Genomic DNA, 20769 nt, shown 5'->3' with positions numbered 1-20769 from the left:
TGGTCTTTTGAACTTATGCAGAAAAGAAAAGTTCTTCTTAACAGCCTCCATTGTGGTATCCTCATTGGTTTGTACATTAAGAGCAGTAGTGAGTTCTGGACTGGTAGAGATAATTATTTTAAAACAACACAGCAGAATCACAGTGATTACTTATTAATAATTCACTTACTGATTAAAAGTGAAAGGGATGAAAAAATAAAAAATAAAAATTAAATAAATAAATAGTGAAAGGGATGGAAGAGCAGAAAAATTGTGTGATTTTAAATGCTCTGTTAATTTGGTCACGAGACTAAATAGAGCATCTTGTCTGCTTTAAATATTTTGAATTAGATGCTACTATAAGTAAACTACTCTATCTCAGGAAGGCACCCTTGTGTTATGAAAAGAGCACTGGATTAAAAATCATCAGTGTATTTGTGGAACTGACTATGTAACTTTAAGCAAGTTATTCAACCTCTTTGAGCCATCTTATTTCTCTTATTCATAAAATGGGGACTATACTAATACCTACTTCCCTGGGGTGCTGGTGAGATTAAATATCTGTGAGACAGTCCTTGGGAAAGTATAGTGTACCATACATATTTGAAGTGTTCTTGTAACCATACTTATATATGACTCAACCCTTCTAGGATCAGTAAGTAGCACACAAGTCGTAATTTAAGAGGGAAAAAAAACATTGCCATGAGGCAAAATACTGTCTTTTCAGATTTAAATGGGTTCACAAATGCTTACTCTTAATGGGTTTTAGGTACAGGTCTATGGAAGAAAAAAAAAGATAATATCTTGAACATGTTAGAGTTCATTTTGAGGACATGAAATGTAAAAATGTTTACATTAAAAACAGAATATATTTAATTAAAATAATACAAATACAAATTCTTTCAAATTCTTGAAAGAATATAGGAGATGTTAGATTGGAAGCTAAGCAAGGTCAAGTGTGAGAATAAAAGACAATCTCAGAGTTGTTTAAGCTGGGTCTTCATACAAAAACATTCTCCTCACAACTTTATCTACTTCACAAATATTTATTGACTGAACGTCAACAACTTTCTGGGCATGTGCTGGATTTTGGAGAAACAGTGCTAAGGTATATATACTGTCCAACCTTCCAAGCACTTGAGTTTCAGTACTTACATTTGTTTTCATCTAAAAAGAAGCAATTTATATATAAAAAGCACTAGTCAGGAAGGTATAGTCTTCCTGTTGGGGAAGAAGCCTGTGAATTTAAGATAATATTCAAGATTTGTGCAGACTATGCATCATTTTCTATGTCTTTTAAATGATGTGGTGATACTGACCTGTTCAACTGCAGGACTGTTGGGAAGATAAATAACAAAGTTAACAAAGGTTCTCTTTATTACTATTATTACTTACAGTGATACTAGGTATATGCAAAGATAAAAGTATGACTTTTAACCTTGTATTTATGGCAAAACCAGGGAGACTGGCACTTTTCTTTCTCTAGTGCTTTGTTACATAAACTTTTCCATCATCCCTGAATTTAGGGGTAGATCAGACAGGTCAGAATATAGGATGACTGCTAAGAAATCAATAGCAGATCACCTCAGGCAGCCAAGGCCAATTCTCCTGAGGCCTGTTCTTTTTCTAAACACAATAAACTTAACTGATTTCAGAGCATGAAATAAGACTTCAGTTGTAACCACTAAAAGCAACAGGTCTCTTGATTAGAACAATAATGCTTAGGACTTGGTCTTTAAATACAAGAAAAGCTCACAAGACTTTCTGAGCTTTAGTTTATATGATTTTGATCCAGCTCTCACTGGGTTGTATTGATTGAGACCTTAATCTCTGTAGCACTAAGTTATCTGTAAAACTCCATAACGGAACATATTTTAGGCATCCTATTGTCTGTTTAAAAAGGTAATAAAGAAAAACCATAGTTTTAGACAGCTTCCTTTGTCTCAAGAACTTCTAACCAAAGAGAAATCTAAGTTTACATTATTTTCTAAGCTTTTATTGTCGAAATATTTCCTGCAGCAATAATGCCTTAAAACTTCTTGAAGTGTTACCCACAAAATTATTTGTTAATTGGATTATTTTCTGCTTATTTTATAATACTCTGCTTTATCTGGGAAGTACAGTAGCATCAATAGTTTCTATGGCCCATAAGCTACTATATTCAATATTGTCAGGTTGTTCTTTTTAAAAACTATATAGAGTACTTTTTAAGGTTCTTTAGAACCCACAGTTTTAAAACTGGGGAGTGATGTTTGCTGGCTACTCCACAGATACAGTAACACAGCAGCTATGCCCTTTTGCCTGTTGGGTCCCCATCTGGTTGCTAGAGCCTAAGACTCCCCCACGTGTGCATGAGGGCATACACAGAGGCTGACTCTGGATTCCTTTCTCTAATTTAGAGTTTAGTTGTTTGCTGGAAACTGAGCTTTAGAATTTTCTAGGTTCTTTGTCCTCATTTGAAAAATATTTAAATGATATTGCTCAAGGGGTGCACAGAGATACAGTGCAACTGACTTATGGGAAATTCGTAAGTGGTAGAGTTACTTTTAGCTTTTACTCCTTGCAAACATTTCCTTTTGTTCTTTATAAGACATTGTTGATCTGTTCATTCATTTGCTGTGCTCTCTTTCCAACTACAAGATGGTTTTGGTTAGAATAAGCCCTCTCTTCTCTCCTCTGCCTGACGTAACTATTAATTCTTACTTTCCTCAGTTTTAACTCACTAGTTATTCGTTTGTTCGTGTTTTTCCAGGTCCTGACACACCACCACCACCACGACCTCCAAACACACACATGTGTTTTGTTGTTATTTGGGGTTGATTTTCCCCATAACCTGCAAGTACTGACAGAACAATATTCACATAAGGAAGATTACAAAATTTATATTGTTGTCAAAATATATTTAGTAGTAACTCATGGTGTGATTTTGCCTTTATTTGCTCTGTTAGTACTTATTTAAAAACTATGATCTTTAGAAAATTATGTAGTTAGTATTACAGAATCCAAAGTCCAGGATAGGTGGTTTCAAAGGCTGACCTTTAAATGTCAACCTCATGTTCGATCTTTGAAAAATCTCCCAGTTTATAGAGGAAATCAGATTTTTAAGGACATACACTGAAACTTCACTTTTACTCTTCACATAAAGGCAAGTGAGTTTACTATGACTTCTCCACTTTATATCCCCTCAAAGAGGATTTAGTCATTTTGTAAAATGGTAATTTAACTTTTTTTTCTTTTTTCTGTAAGATAGGGAGGCATTTAGCATTTGTGTTTTAAATTTTGGGTTTTGGAGTCAGACCACCCAGGTTCAAATCCTAATTCCACTGTGAATTTCAATATGCCTCAATTTCCTTATCTCAAAATGGAGATTACAGTATTTACTTAATACAGTTGTTTTAGAATTTAAACTAGATAATCCATGTAAAGGGCCTGGCATAATGCCTGACATAGTAAAATCACAGTGGATGTTGACTATTAAAATTATTGTATAACATTGTATTTTTCAAAATAGGATATAGGTATTTTTAGAAGATTATATACCAGAAAGAGACAAAGCACTCAGGTTTTTTGGAACCCTTGCCTCTTTCCCTGTAAGAATTTTTTACTAGGATGTCCTCAAACACGGGTGGCCTAATTCCAGCACTTAGTGAATTTGGTTTCCCTTGGCCCTACAGTATTCGCAGCTCTTTATATCTAGACTCAGCACAATTATAACGGGAAGTCAAGCAAAACATTTTGCATAAAGAGAGAAAGGCAGAATGTGAGATGGCATTGACATCTGTGCCTCCGCCCTGGGCCAAAAGCAGAACAGTTATTTGCTGCTGATTTGGCATCCCATCTGCCGCCTTCTCAGGTGGTTAAGTCCCTCTTCCTTTTCCTTCCCTGTGGAGCTCGGAGATGATGAAGTCAGAGAGAGAAGATTGGGATGTAAAACATCTGAAGAGGGAAACAGGACAGAGGTTCAGGGAAAGACAACAGAATGATAACCCCCATTCTGCAGATGTCCTAGTTGGGTAAATGTCCCAGAAAAGCATGTATTGCACAAATAAAAGTAAGTGAATGGAAAGGGGAGGTAGGGAGAAATTGTCCAGATTATGGATCTCCTTCTTATTTTTAATGGAAAATTATTTTCAAAATTTTTTTAATTTTTATAATTTATAGTTTTTATGTTTTTGTAAAATCTTTTCAAATCTTTTCAAAACTTAAGGCTTGTTTAAACTTAGACTGATTTTTTTTTCAGTTATGATTTCCTGATTATTCCAAGTTTGTCTATGATTCAAAAGAATGAAATATTACTTTAATATGGAGTATTTGGGGGTTATTTTCAGACCAACTTGCCACTGTGTTTTATTTTCATTTAAATTTGAGGTATCCTAACCCTTTCATTCAAAGGGGCAGTTGACTCTGAATCTGACTTTAGTTTTAGAGAATCTTAATTATAATTCACCAAATATACATTCAGTGCTTTAAAAAAAAGACCTCTATGTTTACCTTCTAGACTGATTTTGCACGGTTTAGTGGAACAAATGTGGAAACTGACTTTGTAGAGGTGCCATCACAAATGCTTGAAAATTGGGTGTGGGACATTGATTCCCTTCGAAGACTGTCAAAACATTATAAAGATGGAAACCCTATTATGGATGATCTACTTGAAAAACTTGTTGCTTCTAGACTGGTCAACACAGGTATGACTTGTAATTTTAGAAAAGAAAAATAACTTAGAATTGCTTAATGGAGAATTGCTGGCATCTTCTTCCATAGAACTTATTTACCCTTTAATAATGCTAGTACACCAGGAGTGCTAAAATGGGGAGGGAAGACCAGTAAATATATTGAAATACTGAACTATGAGATTATATCCAAGAAAAAAAAAATATTTTAAATCTTAAATGAGATGTCTTGCTCCCATTTTGTAATGAGTACTGCAGGAATCAGTTTGTTTGTTTTAATCAATGATCTCGTGATATTAGAACACATAGTTCTCTCTTCTCCAAAACATGCCCAAACATTCTTATGTTATTAGGTCTTCTGACTTTACGCCAGATTGTTTTGAGCAAAGTTGATCAGTCTCTCCACACCAACACATCGCTAGATGCTGCAAGTGAATATGCCAAATATTGCACAGAAATTTTAGGTGTTGCCGCTACTCCAGGTATGTAAATACTGTGCCTTGAGTTCATTGTTCTGTAAAGCACAGGGTATACTCCTGACACTGCCAAGGAAGGTGGAGTTTATCAGGCAGATTACGTGATGTATTGTTTCTGATTTCTGTAATCAGGCCATGACTTTCAGATAAGCTTACTATGTCCATATGAGTTAACCTGTCCAGATGTGCTTGAAAGGAAGGTGACCCCAGCTTTGCGGCATTTTAGTGTAATCAGGCGTGAGCAATTTGCCTCCACCCTGGAGCAGAGACAGCCATTCAGATGTGGCATACCTGGCTCCTCCTCACCTACATGCACAATGGCTTCCCAATGAATTTCAGTAAGAAGTTGGAAGAAGGGGTCGTTTTAGAGAGAAGCACAAACTTCTAACTTATTTCTGATTATGAGATTAGTTGAGACAGACTGACAAGCAGTTTCTAACCTGATGTTTATGAGCTTCATATGGATAGGTCAGTAGGTACACACATATATGTGTTTACATTTAAATATTTTAAGCCAACATGTGGTTGTACCTGATATGTAGTTGGCTCAGTGACTTTTTCACTAAGGATATTGTTACTTAAATGAACCACTCACATTTATAGATATAATAAAGGTCAAAATAGTCAGTTGGGTCAATCTAGGCTTCTCACTTCCTTATGTGATGTGTTTATAGTAGATCATAAGGCAACTGTGTGCCTCAGGCCACGCTGACAAAATCCTTTTTAAAGTAACCCAAGCACTAGATTGATTTAGTAAAAGCCTTTTTTAGCTTTTCAAGTAAGGAGTTCTTTTTCAGTATTATGAACCTAAAATAAGTGCTATTCTGACACATTTTAGATATAAAGAGTTGTGACAATAAAAATTGGCTTTGGTATTAGACTATTTGTAAGATACCTCTGTGTCTAAGGGATAAGAAAGGACTGCTGAGGAGTTTTGAAACACTGAGCTCTCTGATGGGTGTAGGCAAGCCTCTGAAACTCTCGTTGGGCATTCCAGAGTTTAGGGCCGAAACCAGCTCTGAGGCTGAGTCATCCTAGGAAAGAAGTTTGTAAACATCTTGGCCAAGGGCACACACAAACCTAGGGGGTGCTAGAGGTGAGATCCTACCATTCTCTCCTCCCATAGCTGGACTCCCCATAGTGAAACCTCAGCTCGCCGATGACCTGATAACTAACATTTGCCGTCACATTGATTGAAATATATCTTTCTTTAAAGGCACAAATATGCCAGCTACCTTTGGACATTTGGCAGGGGGATATGATGGCCAGTATTACGGATATCTTTGGAGTGAAGTATTTTCTACAGACATGTTTTACAGCTGTTTTAAAAAAGAAGGGATAATGAATCCAGAGGTATTGTATTGTTTTCTTGTTTTGTTAATTTTGTAGTTGCTCCTTCCCCCAAACTCCTAGTGAAAGTATTTATGACACCTAGATTTTAGAGTGAAAGATTTGGTAACAGCTTTTAGCTTTTAAAGTCTTGCATCCTGTCAAATCACCATACATCATTAAGTTGTGATGTACAAGTGATTGATTCTGTAAGTTTAAAAAAAAACCATATTTTCTTGCTTATTAACATTCTAATACATTGCATAATTAAAATTCAAGCTTTGTTTATGCACTTGAGCATTTAGAGTGCTAGTTTTGACATGTGCCATCCAATGTTTTAGTTTTATAGGAGGTTGAGAAAAGTAAACTCCTTCATGCATAAGTTTTGATATTCTCTACACACTTTAAACATTTTCTGTGGGAGGTACCCTTTTTCTGTGGCTGGCATATCTCACCTACTACACAGTTTGTAACCTAAATGCCTTTAAGTAATTTAAGTTGCTTCACTAACCTGAACTACTCCTTTCCATGTACAGTGAATCAGCTGCCAGGTGGCTGCCAGCCAAACCTTCCTGAGTTACAGTCCCCAGTCTCCACCCTTCTTGAAGACTCAGCTGTGAGATTATTTTTAGGGCTGATGCATTTTCCAGTGTGTTTTTCATTCTGTTCAATTCAGAAATTAAAAGAACAATTGAACAAAATTAGGCTCTCCATGCTTATTTCAACAAACTGATTTGCTCCCTGAACTTTGTTTCTGGATTTCATAGTGCCTTACACGTAAGCACTGAAATACACCGATGTAATTTAGACCATCTTCCCCCTGCATCCCCAAGAAAAAAACATTCCAGGGCACCTCCATTCTATACACTAGCCTTCCCAATCACTCCATTTTCTATCCCACCCTACCCAGACTGTTAAGTCCCTGAAATCTCCTTCCATTCCCTGTCCAACCAACTACAGTGGTCAGGGAAGATCAGATGAGTCCATTAACACTCCCCACTACAAAGTCATGCTGTCCAACCTGAACTGGACACCCACTGTTACTCTGCAGCCCTGCTCCACCTCCCTTATTAATTTCCCCAAGTCCCACAACCTCTGTCCTCTCTACTAAGAAAATTAACATCACTGAGAGAGAGGAGCATCATCTTTCCTTCTCTTTCAGCACTGCAAAACTTACCTTCCTTCCTTCTGTCTCAGAGGTGTCTCTGATACAAAGTCATACTGGCCATCTTGGGGAAAAACTGGGGTTATTGTTACTAACTCTGAAAACCCCATTGCTGCTACTCAGTTGTTCTCCTTTCATAGCCTAATTTATTGGTATTAGAATCAGCCTTTGCAAACCTGTATTTCCTGGCTTTTGCCTCCATCAGCTGAATTGGAAAGTTACTCTCTCTCCAAAGTTATCACTGATGACCCAATCTCTAACCCCCAAAGCCCTCCCCTACCTTTTTTGACTTCCTGCTTCTTGTTATTCCTCTCCTTATTCACAGCCCTTACCTTAGTATCAAACCCCTTCCTTCTCAGAACTCCCTGTGTATCATCCAAACTTGTATGTTCCGATAGGTCTTTCCACCTTCACAAATCTATTCATTCTCTTCCTTCCATCTAAAAATGTATGCACGTCTCAAAAATCCTACCATTCTTAAAGGCTTTACTCAAATGGCCACTATTTATGATATCTTCCAGAACCAAATCAAATGTGATCTTTCCATCCTCTGAAAGAAAGAGTGGCCTCGGGCCTGGTGGAAAGGCTTCCCTAAGCTTTTTCCTATGTATGGAATGTTTCATGTAATTGTTACACAAAGTGGGGGGAAAAAAGCAAGTTGTAAAATATTTTATATCATAATATGCAAGTTTTTATGTTAAAATGTATATTTACAAGAAAAGTACATGAAAATATTGTCAGTTATTATCTTTGGGTGGTATATTTGTGAGTGGTTATTAAATATTTTTCTGTACTTATTATGAAGCTCTTCTCTGTTTTTATATTGAGCATGGATTATTGCAGAAATCAGAAAACAATGATTAAAGAGACACCAGAGCTAAATATGTGAAGATACAATTAGTTGATAAGGCTTCCCGGCATCAGTGCTATAGTACCTCTTCTACTAAGCTTCCTCATTCACCTCCTTTGTGCTTCCGTTCACGTGGCCACTTCCTCAGTACCCTCCGCTGTTACCCCTTTTCCTCCAGCTGTGAGGGTCACAGCCAACAGACTGATCCCAGTGGACCCCAAGTAACTGGCAGGGCCAGCAGAAGCAATCCCTGCCATTAAGATTCTGTGTACTTCCTCTCATCCTCAAGCTTCATAGCTTGGCAAGCAGCAGGACTACTCTTAATTTAGACAAAGGGGCTGGGAGAAAGCAAGAACTTGGACTTGGCAAAAGCAAGATTCCCAACAACTTGGAGTTGGTGCAATTTTCAGCTTTACTAAAATTCTGGATTCAACGGTACTATGTATCATTACTCATCTTATGCCATGAAGCTGGCTTTAATCCCTTCTTTTTTCTTTCTTGTCAAATACTGTGGAATGTCATGTCATTTCTTGCTCATTTTCTGCTGTCACAGCAGTAGTGAATCTTACTTCAATATTGGGCCAAGGAGAATCCCTTTACACCCCACCCTCCAAGCCTCCTCTGCAGTGGCAGATGCTGGGACAACTGTTTAAATAGTCATCTTATTCTCTCCTACAGTATAGAGTTTGTTGGCTTTTGTTTGTTTGCAATCTTCAAATTTTTTACAAATATTTGCTCTAAAATAACACCTGATTTACAAAGTTCAAATACTTATTCAAAGTTAATATTTTGGAACAACAATCCTATTCTACAAAGAACTTAGGTCATTATTATGTTATCACAACTATGTCATCACAACTATGTTGTGGTGAAGAAAACCTATTTTCATGGTATAAAGAAATACTGAATTAGATCTGAAGTCATGGATATCAAAGTGTTATTGGGAAATGCAATCTGGGGAGATGTCCCTGCTGGCTAGGTGAGACCTCACCCAGGTGGAGGATTCTTGATTCTGATCAAGAAAGAATTCACAAGCAGGTCGAGCAGGTACAAGCAAAGAGTATTTATAAAACAAAGTACATACTCAAGGAGGGAGTGCAGGCACACTCCAGAGGTGAGTAGCATCGTGGGGATGGGTTTGGTGGTCTCATGGCTGGAGTTTAAGCAGAGGTTGGAATATTTATCAGGATAGGTGGGGTTTTCTCAGAATAGGGAGGGGATTTCCGTGACAGGGTAATATCGTCTTTTGTCCTTAGATGGTCTGCCTCAGAACTGTCAAGGCACAGGAAGGCATGTTTTTTTTTCTATGTTAATAAGCAAATAATGTGTTTTGAGATGAAGTCAGGGTCAACTTCTCCATGTTGGAATCAATCAGTTTTAGCAGGTCTGTTACCTATACCCTGCCTTCCATCCTGAGAGAACAGTTTACAGGTAATGTTTAGAATTTAAACAAGCATCTAGACAAATGTAAACACCGGCCAACGTCTCCAAGCCCTTCCCTGTTCACGTCTGGCTATCCACCTGCTATAACAAAGCAATCACAGTGTATCTGCCAACTTGGTTGTCTCGAGGCCCTGGCCCTCCCTCATACATGTTTGAAGCATTGGGAGAAGATAGCAGGATCACCTTTCCAGGAGTTAGGAGCTACTCTTCTGAGTGCCCAAGCTCTAGAGAGGCTGGGAGCTGAAAGATCACGTGTTGTTGACATTACTGGTCCTGGTCATTGCTATCAACAAACGAACATCTCCAGGCCTTCTCTCTGTTGCCTCATGCCATCCTGCAAAGCTCAGGGTCTGCTCTGAGAACTCTTTCAGATCTTGGCAAGCAGAACTGTAGACAGTGGTGCTACTTACTATGAAAACAGTAATAGAAAGGGTCAAATATAAACCTGCAGTCTTCTGAATACCAAACAGTAGCAGTAGAATATGTTGTGGTGCAATGATTTTCCTTCTGTTTTGAGGGTCTCTATCAAAGTATTAGAACTAGCCCCTTACCTGTAATAGCCTAAAAGTTTGCTACCTCTGGTTTTATCAATAGTTTTCTTTACGTACGCTTCATGGTAAATAGATGAAACATCTTAGCTATTTAAGTAGTTTGTTTAATATATTCTGAAGTCTTTGTTTCAAGTAGAACATGAAGAAGTCTCATTATCAGATGTGTCTTTTACTTTCCCAGCTGATCTTTTAAACAGCTGTGCAAGGGGAACTGCTTGCAATTAACACTTCAGCAAGGTCTAGGAACTCTTTAAGGTCACCAAACATAGTTTCAAAATCCAGCAGCTAATCATGGGGTTGAAGAAATGGGGGCAATTTAACTAGGCCCATTTCTTTTTATAAGGCAACTTCATTGTGGGAAAACTTCCTAAGTGGTAATAGACATTGTGGATTCAAAGACAATTACATTGTTATGCTAGAATTATCGTCCTCTTTTGCATTAAGAAAAATTGCTAAGCTTTGTTTTTTCCATCAGTGAAGAAGAAATATTTCCAAGTACCACTGCTGGTAGGCATATCAAGGAAGTCCAGAGTTATGTGTTAACTATATTTTAATCTGTAATGCCATCTGTAAGTGGCCGGTGTTTTACACGCAGCAACAGACACAGAAACATGATGTATCTTGGTTAAACATAAAAAAAATTACCTGACAGAGAATGTGTCATACAGTTAAGTGTCCCAGGGTTTTTCAAACAATCCTAGGCCCAATTCCTGCTATAATGTGTTGCTAAGGGAGAATATGAAATTTCCTGTCCTGAAGGTCCTTAGAAATGGAATAACTTCCGCTCCAGCTCCCCTGATACCACCCAAAGGTGACTTTTTCTACACTTCAGCCATTTCTAACAGATTCTGATTTTGCCTGATTTAAGGGACAATGGAAGGACCTGGGATTGATTTCTAACCCACTTATTGGGAATATTTACAAGGCCAGACCTTGCAGGTCTTAAATCCCAACCAACTGGAAGCAGTTTTTCTTCCATTGCGTTCTCACAGCCCTCCTTTGTGTTGCTTGGAGAGCTCTAATAACTGGCTTTGTTGTCTATTTCTTTTATCTCACCTCCCAGATCATAAGGCCCTTGTAATAGGAATGTTTTATTCATCTGTGTTCCTCCTTTGCTTCAAAACTGTTGCACTTACGTATTATTGCTACATATGATTACCTGTTAGGCCCTGTCTGGTAGTTACCCCCTCATCCACTTACCTCCATAAACTTACTAATACTTTTTTTCTCCTGATCTCCTCCCTCCTCATAAAGATTTATCCTTCCATCCTCAGAACTGAACCTTTGCCTAATCCTTCCAGAAGGCCCCTTCTAATCAGGCAAAGATTGCTACTCCTGTTCCTGTTTCCATCTCCCTGACTACCAGGACCAGTCTTTGCCTCCCTCCCTCCTTTGTTGTCAGAGGTATTCTTTTCCACCCACTATCTCCCCACCCTCATAGAAAACAAAGGGTGTGTTGTTGAGAAGGAGTTTATGGATAGGCTGTGTAAAGAAAGGTCTCAAAGTCCACTTTCAAAGCTAGCTGGTGAGCCTGTTCTTCATCATCCCCTGTCTTTTGAGTGGGTGCTTCTGCTCTGATGCCTGTTATTCAGTGTTGGAGGGAAACAACACTGGCTCTACCCTCCAGAGTTCACACAGGAAGGAGGATGGTGGCAGGGCCATGGGAGCTTACACGTGCTGCTTCAGCAATGCCAGAGATAACAGGAGACCCAATCTGTTTTCCATTTGCATCATCTCATTACTAACAGATGATGAGCATCCTTCATTCAGATAATTATGATTGCTCTTAAAATATCACCTCAAGTAAAAGGTACATGTTCCTAGATAAAATGAGTGCCTTGTCTCTCCTACTCAATATTCCTACTGAATTATATATTCTATTTCATACTAATAGTGGAGATAAACTCTCTTGTGCCTTCTTAAGCTTTATTAGGAGACTGAACTAATTTTAAGGAAATGTCAGACCAGGGACGCATCTGTTTCTCTGCATTGTGTAAGAGAAACTGAGCTTAGGGGCAGTATGAGGGGAGGATAGATAACTATGAAGGAGTATTGCTGCCTCTGTGTGCCAGGCATTATACTAGGGAGTGCACATTATACGGAATCATCTCCTCTGCTTCCCCATAAACTGAGGAGGTAGGCATATTCCCACTTTACAGGCAAGGAAACCATGGTCCAGGGTCACACAACTGAGGTGAAGTCAAGATTCAAACCTGGGCCTGAGTCCCAAACTCCTGATCTTACTTTAGAAAACATCACTGTTAGAGAGGATTTGCACAGTTGCCAAAAGATACGCTTGAATCTTCTAGAACTGAAAAACCACAGAGTATCCTGGTTTTCCTTCATGGAATAGTTAATAGGAGCTCCTACAATATGCAGATCCTCCTGAAGCATGTTTTTAGCATGAAAAATGTTAGTGGTTGTCTTAGAGCTTCTCTTTCTGTTTTCCTCACAGTTAAAGTTTCTTTATTCTATAAACAAAGCAGAACAACTGATGGCAGGACTCTTTCCACCTGTGGCATGACTCCCAGACCATGTTCTCTCACCCAGAGAGCCCACTACTTTCCTAAAACACAAAATTTCACTTAACTTTTTTTTTTTTTGGAGAACAGCAAGATCTTATTACCAAAATGACTCTTAAACTCTTCTCCAAACTTCATTGCAAAGGAAATGAAACTATTAAAAGACCATTGCTCTGTAATTCAGGAAATTGAATCAACTTGTTTGGAGCCATAAGCAGAGGAGAACTTGAGCTGTACTGAGCCAATATGTTGTGAGACTAAACAGTGCCCTGTTCTACAATGACCTTGCCATTCAGAGGAGAGATATGCTGGCTCTGCACAGCACCACACAACCCCCCAAATGCTCATGCTTTTCTTTACTACCAAAAACTATAGTTCTCTGAACAAAATGAGAATTCTTTGTCAGATGTCAGCATCATAGGTGATTTATTTTTTTACCTTAGATTTTCATTAATGTTCCTATAGTATTAACAGAATAAAATATGTCTTTTTTACACATAAAAGAGTCTCAATCTTGAGCATTAAGAATTTCTGCAGATAAATATTAATAATTTTGAGGTTGGATGATAGGTACATGAGGATTCATTGTACTGCTGTATGTATTTCAAATGTTTCCATAATAAAAATTTAAATATTTTTATGATTCTGCAGATAAATTTAACTCACATTTTCTAAGTTCTCCCTGTAGTGCTTGCTATACCCAGAGAACACCATCTTTCTTTGCCCTCATCTCCCCTACTAATTGAGCACTAGTCAAATTTAGACATATTGGACAATGAAAGAAAGGGTAGGGAGGTAAACTGTGATTGGGCTCAAGAGCTCTCATCTGCTATTTCTTAGAATAATAAAGTTTATGACAAGAACAGCCATCCCTAACATTTTAGGTTCTAGATTGCTATTGTAAAAGTAATGAACTGCTGTAGACCAAGCAAGAAATGATGCGTCATTTTTTTCCCTAAGGAAAATTCAGCCTGGCTGAGCCCATGTTGCCGCAGTTTTCAGGAAGTCAGATATCAGTGATTACCGTCCCTACCTTTTTAAGAAAATTTATCCAAACTTGTAAATAAGGCTATAAGTATATGTATTTTCCATGTCATACTAGAACATTGTCTAACAACCCTTCTAAGGATCATTTTATGCTTAGGCCCTTCACGTGTCCAATATGACCTCATGTGGCTTCTGAGTACTTGAAATGTGGCTAGTGCAACTGAAGAATTGAATTGAGATGTCTGCAAATGTAAAAACACAGTAAATTTTGAGAACTTAAAAAAAAATCTCAGTAGTTTTTTATATTGATATATGATGAAATAACATTACAGATATACTGGTTTATATGAAACATTTTATTAAAATTCTACCTATTTGGTGTTTTTACTTTTTTAAATGTGAATACTAGAAAATTTATTTATGTGGCTCACATTATATTTCTATTGGACAGTGCTGCCCTAGAATTTATGAGAAGGTAACTTTGTTCAACTATTTATTTATTCTTGATTAGGACCCTGACTGTGAAGTTAGGTGTTAGCCATAAAGGACTACTAAATTGCAGATGATTTTGTTTATGACCAAAAGATAACCCCAAAAGTTTTGATTTTATGACTCTATAGGACATTAAATAATTTTGTATCTAACTTGGGAGACTTCATCCATGTTTTATTTTCCTTAATAGTTTATAGATTTATTTGTAGACTTATATCTCATAGTTACAGTATCACTGTTATAAGCAGAATCACTGTTATAGGTCAAAGTTAGTTTACTTTTGTCTCTAGAAATTCTCTAGCTGTTTTTATACTCAAAAATACTTTAGTCTTACTGATCAAATGATGATATAATAGATATAAATTTGGGAGTGTTACTCTGTGAACTATTTTGTGTGTATATTTTGAATTATGCTTCATTGAACTGTCTTGCCCTGCTTCCCTAAAAGGACAATGAAAATACAGAATAGCACTGATACTGAATTACAGTTGTTTTCTTTCACTTTATTTGCTCATGTGTTTATGTAAATAAAGGCAGTGGAACTGTGATATGTTCTAAAATTCCAGACCTCATCCTCAATGAAAGCTTTACCAAGGTCCTTACTCCTAGTTCTGGGCCACAGAGATCTCTTACCCTATACACGGGATGTGCTGTTGCCCAAGCCCCATCCATACGGAAGAAGGTTTTTATGGGCCCCTCATAAAAACGTAGCCATTTTGACAATTGCAGCACTGGTTTCCAGGTACACAGATCCCTTGTTTGGAGCCTTGTTGAATACTTGTTTGCTAAGCCTTTTGAAATCACATTTGAGATTGGGTAACCAATAGGAACCAGTTATCTGTTCCATTTGACTTTTTTTGTTTGTTTGGTCACACTGTCAGCTCACTGCTGAGAACCTAAGACAAGACAGTAATAAAGGGGAGGATGGAGAACTGGAGATCTAGGCTCCAGATCTTTTAGGTACCAAGATAGTAAATACTACAGAGCTGTGGACTAGGCAAAAGAGAACATCCAGACAGAGTAAAGCCAAAGTCCCTTTTTCTTCACCCCTACCCCTTTCTCTTTTGCATCTAGAGATTTGGAAAATTGCTGTAATCATGAATTATTAGCCATGATGTTTTATTTTATTAGGTTGGAATGAAATACAGAAACCTAATCCTGAAACCTGGGGGATCTCTGGACGGCATGGACATGCTCCAGAATTTCTTGAAACGTGAGCCAAACCAAAAAGCGTTCCTAATGAGTAGAGGCCTGCATGCTCCATAAACTGGGGATCTTTGGTAGCAGTCCATGTCTGGAGGACAAGTCCGCATCACCATGTGTTACTGGCCTGGAAACTGAAGGGAGTTTTGCAAATGAAAGTTTAGATTTCTATTAACCGCCTTTTTTTTTTTTTTTTAATACAGATGTAAATGGAATTATAAATACTGTGTCCTAAGAAAAGACACATTAGAAAAGAATTGTACTATAAAATTTCATAAAAATGGATTTGATTTCTTTTTATAAAAGCTTCATATGAATATAATTTGATTTTTTACTATTATAACGTAGGTAATATAATACAAGAGGGCTAAGATTTTTTAATTGAATCATATACATTATATAATTTGATCCTTCTTATCTTGAAGTTTCGTACTTGATAAATGAATCATCACATTCCTGTGGTAAAATTTTCTCGAAACCCTGCTTCAGCTTTGACTCTCTGCCTCACAGTAATGTGTGACCTCTTTGCCTGCATATGTCAAGGCCAGGGGGATATGCTCAGTAATGCATTTATCTTTGTATTTCAGGCGTTACGATTCCCAACTTTCTGCCACACTTAAATTATGTTCCTCCATTTGGGTTTGTCTTTTCTGTCTGAAGTACAGCCAGAGTACCAAAAAATTACCAGTTTTAATTGAACTGGCCTAATGTGTCTTGCAAGTTTTTATCTCGTGTTAGAGGAGTTGGGATCTTTTATTAGAGGTTCGTTACCATTTTGGCATACAAGATGATCAGTTTTCCTATTTGGCAACGAGAACACAAAAGCAAGTCCAAGGTATGTTTCTCTTCTCATGTTTCTAATAAGTGGTAGGACTTTGCCTCCTTTACTGCCACCTCACCTTAAGTGGCAAGTAAATATGTCACAAATGGATAATCAGAGCAAGTGGGTGGAGAGCTGAAGCTGATATGGGGCATAAAGAGTTTAGAAACTCCAGAAGAGGAGTGGGATCTGTACAGAAGTGTTTGAGGACAGCTGCTCCAAAATGTTAAGTGTGCTCAAACCCAGCCATGGGAGGAGGCTCTATGTAACCTGTTTTGTCTGGTGACTTTTATTTTAAATGAACCTTTGGAACTCTCTTTAACTCTCCTTACTGTGGGCCGAAACTCCAACTTACAGCAGAGCAATAAACACACAGTGCTTATTTTTCTTCTTTTCAGTAAGGAAACCAAAGCAGGATAATAAAATTTTTTTCATTAAAAAAAAACTGAATATTCTCTGATAGGTCTTCCAGTTCTTTCCCACTGTGTACCTAATGTATGACTTTGCTGGCCAGGGACAAAGTTAGAACCTTTCTATTCTGTAGTCCAGATGGACTTTGTGCGAAATAAAAGTATATATATATATTATGTTGCATAATGAAATTCTAGACACCAGGAAAAAATAAGAGCTATACCGACACAGAAAAAAATTCCAGGATTATTACTGTCAAGCAAATACATTAAACATCCACATGAGATCCTACCGTCTCTTCTTTCCCCCAAAGCAGTTGTTTTGGTCTTAGCAACCTGTGGCCCTTTTCTCATATCTTTTTTTCCCCAGATTGTTCTGTTTTCCAGATTCAAACAAAAACTCTTCTTCAGCTTTTTCTATTGCCCAATGTGTCTCCTTAACAAGAACTTTATCATTTAAAATTTTCACTTTTTTCACATGGGAAAACAAATACTTGGTGTGAAAAAGGCTGCACACAATAAAGTTGCATTACTATCCACAAGAAAGAACTCACATTTCTTTCATACTTCAATGTTATGACTGAAATGCATAAGAAAACAAAAGCTCTGTGGTGTTCTTTTAGGTAGCGTCCACATCTAATATTTAAAATCTACCACAAGTACAGCAACAAAATCAAATGCTTATTCTCCTGCATAATCCAAAACTAGGGACTTATTTTTAAAACCTTTTTGAATGTGGCCGTCCATCTGCTTTTTTTTTTTTTTTTTTTTAAATCAGATCATAGAGTATAAGTGAAGCATTCTGAGTGATGGGTGACTATAAAAGTTGTAACTGACTGACCTTTTATGGACTGAACCACATATAATAAAGTCTGTCTTGGTTATTGATCCAAGAGATTTAGGCCTGCTCCAGGTTTTAGGGACATCGTTAAGTTGGTAAGGGCAACTTCTTCAACACCTTATGTTAATATGTAGTAATATTGATTCCTAAAGGTTTAATTTTAATATGCTACAGAGAAGAAAAAGAAAAGTCATGATGTTATGCCACCTAATATAGGTTTTTTTTCTCTAGTACAAATATTACATGTTACCTAGGTAAAAAAGTAAAAATTACTTAAAGAATTATCACCTGAGCTATTTACATTAAATCTTACCTTTATAAAACTAGTATGATGAAAAGGGGATATGCATAGGTCTTTAGCATTGACAAACTGCATTGTGTAATAGGCCAAAATAGGGAAAGTAGCTCTTTTAAAAAAATAATATGATTTTGTACTGTGTATTTGCCTTAACTAGTAGGGAATGACTTAACTTTCTACTTTACCGTTTTGCCTTTAGCCTTTGTGAAGTGATCATGCCCAGTGGATCAGCTGGTTTGTTTATGACCATTTTTCATTTTTTGCTTTTCTGCCCTGCACAAAAAGAATTTTTTGTGCTCCAAGGATTTAGAGTTAAAAGAATGTTAAAAGAGAAACTCTCTCAGCAGAATAGATGCAATGACCAAAGCCTCTTCCTCAACACATTACAGTTACGCGTCTCCCATCTGAAACTGGGGATCCCCTCAAAATTGAATATGCCTCCTCTTATGAAAGTCTGATGAAAATAAAGGCAAAAAAGATGTGCATGCTTTCATTTTCTTTGAAAAACAGTGCCCAGTTTACTTTTTCAGTCACCTTTAATGGAGATATTTCCACTGGTGATTATCTGGTACCAACTCTGTCAAGACAAGGATAAAGATTTTAAAATCTAAATTCTAGATCAGTGTAGCCTTTTCCAACACACCCACAATACTGCTATAAATGGAGACGTTGTAAAAAAGTCTTTGAGAAATTGAAGTAATGAACACAATTCCTCCCACAGCCTCCAGTGAGTATTCGTGATTTTTTTCTTTGGTTGTGTTTACCTCCTAGTTCCCTTTCCTGATAAAATATAGGTCCAGCATGGCTACCCACTGTGTGTGCACCAGACAGGAAGAGGTGACTGTAATGCAGGCTCACCTAAAATTTTACTGCCATGATAAGATGTCTCTAGAATTTGTCATCAGAGAAACTATGGCTTGGACTGATTTAAAGATATAGAGTTCACTGAATCCAACAAGACACTTGACATCTTTGTGCCTGAGATGGAGGCTGTGATTGGATAATCGCTAGCCAGATGGGCTCCTAGCTTTTGGAACAACCTGAGATCATTGAATAAAGATTTGTAATTTCCAGTCTTTTGGATGAAGACTCAAGAAATTCCACAGAAGGTATTACCAGATTTACAGATAACACTGGAATGGTTAAATATGATAAGATTTAAAATTATTTCAGTGCTGAGGTAAATTCAAGATGAAATTGGACACATTCCATTGCCAAGGTAAAAGGAGGAGAAACCTGACTTGAGAGTGGTACTCGGGAAAAAAAACCTGGCAGTTTTATTTAACCAAATTCCAATATAAGCCCACAGTACAGAACACCTTGAGAGGGGAACAAGATGAGAACTAAAGCCTGTACAAGTGTTTTGGGAGAAGGATGTGTCTAGATCAAGAGAATCCCTCTGGACCCTGGGGCAGTAAGATGAGTCACAGCGGGAATGTCGTGCTCTATTCCAGGGGTTGCACTTGAAGCAGGCTTCTGCCTAGCATTACAGTGTCTGTCAGAGTAGGAACAGGAGGGCGAGGACTTTGAAAATACTTCTCAAGAGGAATACATAGGAAAATTAGGGAAGTTCGGTCTGCGGATGAATTCAGAAATAGGAGTAACAGCTGTTTTCAAACATTTGAAGGATATAAGAGAAAATACGATTATTCTGCATTGCTTTAAAAGTCAAAGCTTAGAGAAATGGTTCAAATATATAAGGGGGCTATAGATCAGTATGAGGAATTGTTTCTAATAATTATTGTTGATTACAAATCCATTCTGCTGCTGTTAGTGGGTATGCAAACAAAGCCCGTGGCTGCCAGGTGAGTTACAGAGGAGATTCCTCCTTTCAGTAGACATTTGTGCCAGATCAGCTCTGAGGTCTCAGCCAAAGTTTCAGATCCAACAAATAAATGATCATCAGAAAACACCATTCAGGTGAAAGAAATGTTTACATCCTGGATCCTGAAGATGGCATTTAGAAGGCTGCAACTCCCTCACACTTCAGGGATGGTCTAAGTGTCGCCTTACTCCTCAGCCAGTGCGTACACAGAGGGTATTATCATACTGCTTATGGATAATATGCTCATTGAGAATTGGAGACTAATAGTTGTATATGACCATAATAAATGTAAAAGTCCTTATAGCATGAATAAAGGTTCATTTTCTTCTTTACAGTTGCTCTGTGCCCATTCCACCTACCACTATCTTCATTACACATACACAGAGGCAAAAATCAAACTCAGAAACCCAGTTTCTTATGCATCTTGTGATTTGTGATTCATTTTCTATCCCCTGTCCTTACTCATAGTAAACAGTCCATAAATGTTTGTTAAATAAATATTCCTTCTGGAAAATTACCTTTTGCTATAAGGAAGCATTTTCCTACTATAACAGCAAGATATCTAATTTATAAATGAATCTAAAACTACATAGATAAATTCTTTTTACACCTTCCACATGAAGGGGCCCTTTTCCTTCATACTGCGTTTCTGTATGAGGTAGGTGAAAAAAACATGCTTTTTTGTAAAATAAAAGTGGAGGGATGCTTCTAAAGATTCCTCTACTTCTATGACTATGCATTTAAGTCTAGGGATTTCTTAAATCTAGAATCTCTTGTTCCCTGGAAGATCGCTGAGAGGGAGAGAAAAGGAAAGAACAAATGTCCATGATTGCCCTGAAATTATATTGAAGTTTTTGTGTACATGGATATGTATTTTTTTCTAGGGAAAGGACCCCTTTAATTCATTA

At 37.4% G+C, this 20769-nt stretch overlaps 1 protein-coding gene across 3 annotated transcripts in view; it reads left to right on the top strand.

The window, feature by feature from the left end:
* NLN (neurolysin) overlaps nt 1-20191 on the top strand; it is a 100564-nt gene extending 80373 nt beyond the window's left edge. For 2 of the 3 annotated variants that reach the window (XM_036887954.2, XM_057494758.1), the window contains 4 exons: nt 4478-4664; nt 5003-5131; nt 6342-6478; nt 15596-18517. In XM_036887954.2, coding sequence (XP_036743849.2) covers nt 4478-4664; nt 5003-5131; nt 6342-6478; nt 15596-15730 — 588 coding nt within the window. In that variant the 3' untranslated portion in view covers nt 15731-18517. Of the gene's footprint in view, nt 1-4477; nt 4665-5002; nt 5132-6341; nt 6479-15595 lie in introns of all 3 variants that reach the window. The other variant, XM_036887953.2, reaches the window with a different exon arrangement.
* The last annotated feature ends 578 nt before the right edge of the window (nt 20192-20769 follow it).

This window comes from Manis pentadactyla, chromosome 2 (assembly GCF_030020395.1).
Source record: "Manis pentadactyla isolate mManPen7 chromosome 2, mManPen7.hap1, whole genome shotgun sequence".
Lineage (NCBI taxonomy): Eukaryota > Metazoa > Chordata > Mammalia > Pholidota > Manidae > Manis > Manis pentadactyla.
The sequence above is the reverse complement of the archived record's forward strand: the minus strand, read 5'-3'. Positions and strand labels throughout refer to the sequence as shown.